The sequence below is a fragment of the Pinus tabuliformis genome, chromosome 2_2 (assembly GCF_031772625.1).
Source record: "Pinus tabuliformis cultivar Carrire ecotype Pingquan chromosome 2_2, CPIR1, whole genome shotgun sequence".
Classification (NCBI taxonomy): Eukaryota; Viridiplantae; Streptophyta; class Pinopsida; order Pinales; family Pinaceae; genus Pinus; species Pinus tabuliformis.
The window spans coordinates 682,032,719-682,042,278 of record NC_142300.1 but is presented as its reverse complement, the minus strand read 5'-3'; the positions used below and the strand labels follow the sequence as shown (position 1 = coordinate 682,042,278).

Genomic DNA, 9,560 nt, shown 5'->3' with positions numbered 1-9,560 from the left:
CTTTCCAACTACACCCGATGGAGGAAGGGCTGAAATACCTTGGCTTCCGAGTGAAACACGGGGGATACAAAATTGCGGACTGGACTTGGCTTATTGCAAAGGTGGAGAAGAGATTACATGTGTGGTATAACAGATATCTCACCAGGGCTAGGAGACTCACCCTTATAAAAGCTGTACTGGAAGCAACCCCTGTATACTGGATGTCACTGGCTTGGATACCAAGAGGAATCTTAACCAGACTCCAGAAGATATGTTGTAGTTTCCTTTGGAAGGGGAACAAATAGGGAAACCTCTTTGCCTGGGTAAAATGGGATACCATAGCAAGGCCCAAGAAGTGGGGAGGATGGGGCATAAAAAGACTGGATTTATTCGCAAAAGCTCTGGCAGCAAAGCTAGGATGGCAACTGCTCACATCCAACAGCCTCTGGAAAAGGGTAGTAGTGGAAAAATATATTGCCCTGGAAATCATTTTCAGCTGGATTCGCAGGGAACACAGGGGAAGCGGAAGACACTCAAACATATGGAAAGCGGTTCTCTCATCCCTCCCTCTCATTCGGGAGGGTTTAACTTGGAGAATACATCAGGGGAACGCAGTCCGCATAGGTGTAGACCCCTGGATTGGATGTGGCAATGCCCATCAACTTCCAGCACAGCTAACAGAATATCTTATGGACCAGGGTGTCTCTCATATAGCACATATTGCAGACCAACAAAACTCCACCTTTCTCCAACAGGCCTGGAAGACAGCACTAGATCTCCACATCCCGGATCAGTGGCGGCAAGAATGGGAGATCTATACAGATGCCCTTACTCAAGCACACATCAGGATAACGGATGAAGAAGACGAGATAGTCTGGGCACTTGCAAAAAACGGTTCATACACTCCCAAGGAAGGGTACCAACAGCTTATGCAACAATTTCAGCCTGAAAATGCACAGCAGTGGTGGAAAGCCATTTGGCATCTCAAAGCAGCCCCCAGATCGCGTATGCTTATGTGGGCCATCCTTTTCAACAAAATTCCCACAGGCTCAAATTTGAAAAAAAGGTCATTCCATGGGCCTTTCTGGTGCCATTTATGTAGGTGCAATGAGGAAGACACTGAACACCTATTTCTGTCCTGCCCTGTAGTCATTGAACAATGGTCCCTTCTTACATCTCATCTCCCCTCCCTCAATCGATGGCAAGGACAGACAATCATCGAAGCCTGGCTGAATTGGCTGGAGAACCACTCGGGCAAAGATAGGAACATCCCCCTCCTCATGAGCTGGGCTATCTGGACGGCGAGGAATCGTGCAATTTTTTACCATAAAACACCATCCTGGCCATCCATCAGAGCTCACATCCTTGCAGACTATGCTCTCCTCCCTGATGACCCCCCTCCTGCCCCTCCTCGAACTATTACCCCTGAACACATTGACAAATCTTACCCCTGGGCCTATTTTGATGGCTCAGCACAAGCAGATGGCTGTGGGGGAGGAGCCCTCCTCTTCCTTCGGGAAGAACACTGCTTCAAATTACAAATATACCTGGGAAGGGGCACAAATAATTATGCCGAGCTATCCACCGCCAAACACCTCATCCACTTTGCCCTTGAAAAACGTTGCACTAAACTACAATTATTTGGAGACTCAAAACTTGTCTGCAACTGGCTCAACAGAACATCTATCTGCATTGTTTATTCTTTGAGACATATACTGGATGAGACACACAGGCTAATAGCAGCTTTTGAAAAATTTGATTGTTATCATATTTACAGGGAGCGCAACTCAAGGGCGGACCTCCTATCCAAGCAGGCAGCGCAAAGGCAAGAGGAAGACTGGTTAATACAGGAAGAAGTGGATGGAACCTTCCATCGTCACTATCACAGGCCATTTGTAGATCCACGCGCACAAAGAGACATACAGCCTTGAAGATGGTTCCATCCTATCCACACAGGGTATTTTGCATTCGGTTTTGAATCACGGGTTTTTTCTTCCTCTAAAAGGAAGTGGTATAGCAGTCGCTGCAAACACTGATGTTTTTATTTACATTACAGACACTTTTCCAGGTCGCTACAGGCCGGTTTTTGTTAGTTTTTTTTTTTACAGTTACATACTCTAAAGTCTCCCTGCGTGGAGCACTATAACAAGTTTATCACTGGTATTATGATACAATCTATATGAGACCAGTAAAACAATTTTAAAAATTTATTAAAAGAACTAGAAAATTAAACAAAAAAAATAAAATAATTTTAAATAATTTAGAAACAAAAAAAACACTAACAAAAATTAAAAACTTATAGAATTAAATTAAAAAAAAAAAGCATATATATATATATATATATATATATATATATATATATATATATATATATAGATATAGATATAGATATATAGATATATATAATAAAAATTAAAAACAAAAAAATCAAATTTAATATTAATTATTTTTTTTTAACATTAATATCAAAATCTTAAAAAAAATGGAGGGAAGGACAGAAATCTGATTCTGAGAATCGGATTTCAGCCTCGCGTAGGGGCCTAGGGTGTGGCCCTGGGCCGACGAGCTAAGTGGGGTTGCACCTCAGACCCCTAGGCGGCGGGTGAAGATGCACGCAGCTCTACCCACCCGGGGCTCCGCCCCACCAAGTCCTTGGGCGGGGCTGAAATTTGATTCTCTAAATTGGTGAGAATCGAATTTTAAGCGTGCTCTCTTAAAAAAAAAATAAAAAATCAACAAAATTAAAAATAAAAATAAAAAAACATTTTTTTTAAGTGGGTGGAGCTAAAATCTAATTCTTCGAATAGCCCACCCTCCAATTTCATTTTTTTTAATTTTATATATATATAGAGAGAGAGGTCAAGGCTTCGCATTTCAGCCCCATCGTCCAATTTTTTTTTTATAGGTTTTTTAATAAAACAAATAAAGATTTTAATATTAATGTTTTAAAACTTTTAAGTAATTATGTTTTTTTTTAAATTGAATTTATTTATTTTTTATGTTTATTATAATTTTTTTATATTTTTAAAATTTTTCAATTTAATTTTAATAGTTTTTTATTTTTGCTTTTAGATTATTTAAGATTGTCTCTTTTCTTTTTTTCTAAACCAGGTTGGTTTTTAATTTTTTTTTATATTTTTAGTTTTTTTTAATAGTTTTTAAAAAAATTTTGTATTTTTATTTATTTATTTATTTTATAGTTAAAAAAAAATTATAGTTTACAAAATAAAATTAAATTAAATTAAATTAAAAATTAAAAAAATATCTTTTTTATGTTTTTTTTTATCTCTTTTATATATATATATGTTTTTTTAAGTAATCAACATTAAAAAAAAAAAAGAAATAAAACAACTAGAAAATTTGTTAAGTAATCAAATTTAAAAACCATGGGATTAAAAAAATTAAAGTGTCCAAAAATTTAACATTTAAAAAAAATGCATAGTTAATACATTAAAAAATATAAAGTGTCAAAAATCAGCCTTCTAAAAAAATATAAAGTGTCGAAAGCACTCTAACAAAAGGGAGGGTTGATGATGCAAACACGTAAATCACTAACATTTAAAAACAGATATTTATATTTGATAAATAAGAAAATTTAAAGGGTCAAAAATAACAAAAAGTGTTTTCTGAATCAATGTTTTTCAAAATCTGATGATTTTTTTGCTACCTCAAAAAACGGGTAGTGTCCATTTCAAAGTTTACATTGTTAAAAGAATAAAATTTTGAAATTTCATCACCAGCCCCAAAGTGTAACTCATCTTCATGCATTCACCCCTATATTAAAAATAATAAATATAGATATTATCTATATTTATATATTATTAAAAAAAAACTTTTAAAATATAATATTTATATTAATAATATTTATTTAGAATTTTAGGGCAATTCAATTGGTGATTGAAATAATGTGAAATCTGTGAAAACTAGAAAATCCAAAATTCAAATCCTGAATTATGATGCAGTGTAGAGAAAAACAAATCTACTAAACTCTAAACTCTAAACTCTAATGTTTCTTAAACCCCTTTACTAATAATTACGTGGTTTGCTAGATTCATCTAACATAACATCTATATATATGAAAAAGTGAAAATGACACATCTTTGTATGATAATTAAAATATATGAAATAAATAAAATAATAAATATTTTTATTAATAATATTTGATTTAAATATAAAAGCAATCCCCGTCTCTATATGTATGGCATTTTAATCAATTACTTATAATTAGAAATTAATATAAGAAACATAGATACTATTTAAACATAGATACATTCCTTTTTTGGGAGAGGAGTGCCTTCGGGAAAACTTGTATGCTTTAAAAGAAAATTCGTTTGGAAGCATAAGAAATAATATAGTTCAATACTTATAGGGACAACATTGGCTTGTATTTTGTGTTGCTTTAAAGTGATTGTGGAATATGGGGAGTACACGGATGAGAAGCACTTAATGAAAACGAATGTATGTCAGGAACAACTTTATACTATAGTGGCCTCACCAATGGTTAGAGGTACAACTAGGCCACTAATGGTTAGAGGTACAACTTTATAGTACATTGGCCTCACCCAAAAGATTGAAGTTTGTCAAATAATATCATGAAAACATGGAATGATTTTTTAATCAAAAAGTATATTCCTTATTATTTTCGGTTAGTTAATCACAACCATTCACCTTATATAGAGCCATTGCCATTTTGATACTCAACAGCATTTTCACTTGTACAATAATTGAGTATCGAAACAAAGATCAGAAGATTACAGCAAACCCTAAATTTTTTTATTTTAATATATTAAAATTAATTTTTTATTAATGTAATATTTAAAAATTTACTTAATAATTACGTTTTATTTTAATATATTAAAATTAATTTTTATTAATGTAATATTTAAAAAATTATTTAATAATTACTTGAAAGATTTAATTAATTGTTGTAAGATTTAGTTTCATTATTTTATTTTTTCAATTTTATAGGACAAATTCTCAATGTAAACTAATTGTATTTCATTCAATATTAATTTATTTTTAAGATTTAGTTAGTGAGATATGTAGGAGTTTTGAACTTTTATGATAATTGGGATACATAATCCTTGTCAACAAATTTTTTGGTCAATTATATTACTATTCACTGACAATATTAAAAATTAAAATTTTATACGTATATTTCATTCAGGTTTTTTTCTAATTATATTACCATTCACTGAAAATATTAAAAATTAAGATTTTATATGTATATTTTATTTAATATTAATTTATTTTGTTAGGTTCAGACAATGAGACATGTAGAGGCATTGGACTTCTAATTAGTAGGATACATAACCGTTGGCAACATGTTTTTTTTTTTTGCTAATTATATTGCTTGAGAATATTAAAAATTAAGATTTTATATGTATATTTCATTCATTATTAATTTATTTTTTAGGTGCAGCTGGTAAGACATGTAGGGGCATTTAACTTCTGCATGTTTTTTTGCTAATTATATTATGTGACAATATTAAAAATTAAGATTTTATATGTATATTTCATTCAATATTAATTTTTTTTAGGTGCTGTTGGTGAGACATGTAGGGGCATTGAACTTCTGATCACTGGGATACATAACACTTGCCAACATGTTTTTTTGGCCAAGTTCCTGTTTATTGGAGGAATCACCTTACTTTTATGGAATCCTTAATTTCCATCCTTAAGATCCTAGTTACCCATTTGGAAAGTTTACCAACACCGACGGGTTTTGAAGTAACAACAAACATCTTCATGGTACCCGGAACTATTCCCCCAATTACTTTTAAGAGAAAGTGTTAGAAGAATCACCACACCCCTCAAATTTGATTCCCTAAACTACTTTCGAGAAAAGTATTGGCAGAATCACCACACCTCTATTAAATCCCTAATTTCCACCCTACACTCTAAACTACTTTACAAAAAAATATGAGAGAAATCACCACACCTCTATTAAATCCATAATTTCCAACTACACCTTATTCCCTCCCTTTGGGTACGGCAAAACAAATGTCCAAATACAGTAACTTCTTGCACGCATGCATATTTGTTTTGAACTACATATGTCTAGATAAACCATAATGATCATTATGATCTGTAGGTCTCTTGTAAAACTTGAGTGGACGGAGCATAACGATTAATGCAGTGTTTAAGTGGCCCAATTTGCACAAATTATCTGTACTGCAACAGAATGTGCCGTCGATGTGGAAAGAAGCAGCGGGGCACAAAAGTATTCGTGTTGTGGGTTGGCCATTCAGTCTCAACTGACGTTATTCCATGGCCTTTACGATAAAATGCTTTGGTTGGTCGGTTGGTTTGCACGAATTGTTTATGAAAAGATACAAGCGCGGCGCATTCTCGCAGAAGGATGTGCCGAATAGCTCTCCAATCAGAAAAAAAAAAAAGTATAATTGATTGCCTCCTCCTTCGGATCTGGCATTGTCTATAAAATACAGTTGTTCAGGTAGAGCGATTATAAGTAAGAATCATAGTTTCAAATAACTCTGAATTCTCGCAATATCATGATGAGGCGCGCTGTTATACGATGGAGATTTCTGGCGTTACCGTTTATTTATATCAACATTTGGTGGAAATTTGAGGCCTTTGCCCAACTATATGATGCCGCAAATGAGAGCAATGCAGATTGTTTGAGCTGGAGGCTGAATGTAGAATTGAATAATTTGAGGAATTGGTGGACAGTTCCCCAACATTGCTTGACATACGTTCAGGAGTACATGTTGTCAGGGCAGTACGAAAGAGATCTGGCAATGGCGAGCGACCACATTGTTTCTTACACAGAACAAGTCAGTCCAGTTGGCGATGGTATGGATGCGTGGGTGATGGATGTGGATGACACTGCCTTATCCAATCTCGAATATTACATGGGACGAAATTTTGGGTAAATCCTTTATTTATCAAATTTACATCTTCTAAATTGTCTCCTTAATCGATTTATTTATTTGATCTATATGACTGCAATCGGGGTTTACTTTTTAAGTGAAATTTATGGTTCGTATAATGAGATGGGATCACTTTCACAAGTCTTTAATTATGGGATATTTTTGGCGCACTGTGATAAAACTTAAGGAATAGGTTTCTTCATTTTTGTGGGTCGGTTGAGTATCGTCTCGTGTTAAGTCAAGAAATTATTGGCAGCCACTCTCTCTTAAGAGTTGTTACATATATTTTTGGTTAAGTCAAGAAATTCTTGGCAGCCACTCTCCCTTAAGAGTTGTTAGATATATTTTTGGTTAAGTCAAGAAAATTTTGGCAGTCTTTTTATAAGAGTTGTTAGATATATTTTTGGTGTTATACTTGTAGCGACTAGATTAACTTCCTAAATGCCCTTTGTATTCACAATTTCTTAGAAATAGTTTTTGTTCAGAAGAAAAAAATATTAAAAATTTACAAATATATAAGTTGATTATGACATTCATCTCATTGGAACTCAATTACCTGGACTAGCAACCACCATGGGACCCCCTCTAGGGGTTTGAAAATTTGTTAAAGCCAGCCAATTTTAGTGTAACAGAAAACCCAACAACCATTGTTAACATAGATGAAAAATTGTTAATATCAGAAATTATTTTTAACTAAAAAGCGATTGTATGCCTAAAATGTTTGCTGAAAATTTTCTATGTTATTTTGTAAGAAGGCAACTAATTCCTCTGGGTTGGACTGATTTTACAGTGGAATGCCCTTCGATCCGGTTTCCTTTAACAATTGGGCCATAAAGGGTAAATCTGTTGCTCTGCCTGCTATTCTGGGATTGTATAAGCATCTCAAGACTTCTGGATACCAGATTTTCTTCCTCACAGGAAGGGATGAATCTCAACGTAACATTACAGCAGAGAATCTCGTCCTGCAGGGATATACCGAGTATGCTGGACTTATTTTAAGGTACTTTTATTTTTCGTCCTCTGTGATCAATCCTAGATTGTGTATGTTATGAAAGGAATGTAATGGTGTGGCCTTTTTGTTGATGAAATATAAATGTAGAGAGCGCAAAGAAAAAGGGAAAAGCGCAGTAGTTTTCAAGGCAGAAAAGAGGGAGGAATTGATGAAGAATGGGTATCGTATATGGGGCAATGTTGGAGATCAGTGGAGCGATATTGTTGGAACCGCTGTGGGTGCTCGTACATTCAAGCTTCCTAATCCTATGTACTTTGTTCCTTGATAGCTCCAAGTTAGCTATAGGCCTTGGTAGCTCCAAGTTAGTTATAGGCTCTGCCTGTAAGAAGTAAAGAATAAGAATAATTCAATTGAGTTTATTTGGGGAAGTTACAAAAATTATTCTTACCTTGAAATTTTAGGAGGAATGATTCAAGAAATTATTCTTATCTTGAAATTTTAAGAGCAATGATTCATATATCTCAATATAATTGTTTGAAAAGCCTTTTTATGGAAAATAAATAATTTTAACAAATCCTTGAAAAATTAAAATATGTATATTCCACGTTAGAATATAAAAATATTTTCTGCCAAAAAAACAGGAGCAAAGCAAACCATAATAAAGCAGTTTAAACGAATAGGAAAGTACGATATATCTCTGTACATGAATATGTGCTGCTCTGCTGCAAGGGTATTCGTATTCTTGAGCTTAGTTGTATTCTTATTCTTGGCCTTAACAATGAAATAAAAATACACAATAATATTCTTAACTATGGATGCCCAATTTTTTATTTTTATTTTTGAAGAAATGACTATCTTTTATTAAAAATAAAATTACATTTACATAAATCTTAACCGGAATGTTTTTGCAGAGATAATCCCCGATAACCATAAAAAGCACAAAGTTGTGCTAAAGAGAGAATACAAAAGCTCAATCATAAGGTTAAATCCTATATAGAAAAAAACGCAAATCCCATCAGAGATCTGTAAAGAGAGACCAAAAGGAGCGATCATTTGATCATCATAATCTGTATCAAAAGTGCCTGACGAATTGAATAGGAGGGATCATACATAGGGGAGGGCTCGATGAAAAGAATTATAAACCTCCATGATGAACCTGCATCCTCCAACACTCCCACCAGAGTAAGAAAACCTCGGTGTCGCTAACAAAACCATCAACCATCATTTTGTAATGAGCAACACGAGGTGACCCATGAGAGATGGCCATCGTTGAGCTTGCGACCTGCGCAGGGAATGGAACCCTAGGCATGGCGATCGTCGGAGGCGGTGTGGAGGGGAAGGACGCAGTCCCCCACAGGATCGAAAGCAAGAACGCAGCGTGGGAGTGTTACGACCCTCCTCAAACCCCAGAAGCAGCCTTGATTATGCGGGCCATTACCTGGAAGATGCCGGAAGTCGTGGGTACAGTGTTTACCCTTCGCCCATATCACCCTATGCATGATGGGCCAAATAAATCTAGGGCCGATCTGAAGGAGAAGACAACAATACCGTCCGAGATCAGAGATCTGCAGCTGGTTTTCGTTTTTGGGTTCAGATCTCGATTTGGGGGCGGAAATTGGTCAGACAGCGGCCTGAAAAATACCGGATCTGCCAACTCAGGACATGCATGCAATGTCGTAGGGTTGCATGGAGCAGATCCGCCTATGCACACATTTGCATGGCCCAATCCCTGTAGA

The 9,560-nt window shown here is 34.7% G+C and overlaps 1 protein-coding gene across 1 annotated transcript; it reads left to right on the top strand.

Moving 5' to 3' along the window:
• The first annotated feature begins 6,469 nt into the window (after positions 1-6,469).
• LOC149194500 (acid phosphatase 1-like) lies at positions 6,470-8,239 on the top strand. Its single transcript, XM_089407648.1, has 3 exons — positions 6,470-6,871; positions 7,663-7,872; positions 7,972-8,239. The coding sequence occupies exons 1-3, from the start codon at positions 6,495-6,497 to the stop codon at positions 8,147-8,149; spliced, it is 765 nt and encodes a 254-aa protein (XP_089263774.1). The 5' UTR covers positions 6,470-6,494; the 3' UTR covers positions 8,150-8,239.
• Positions 8,240-9,560: the final 1,321 nt, after the last annotated feature.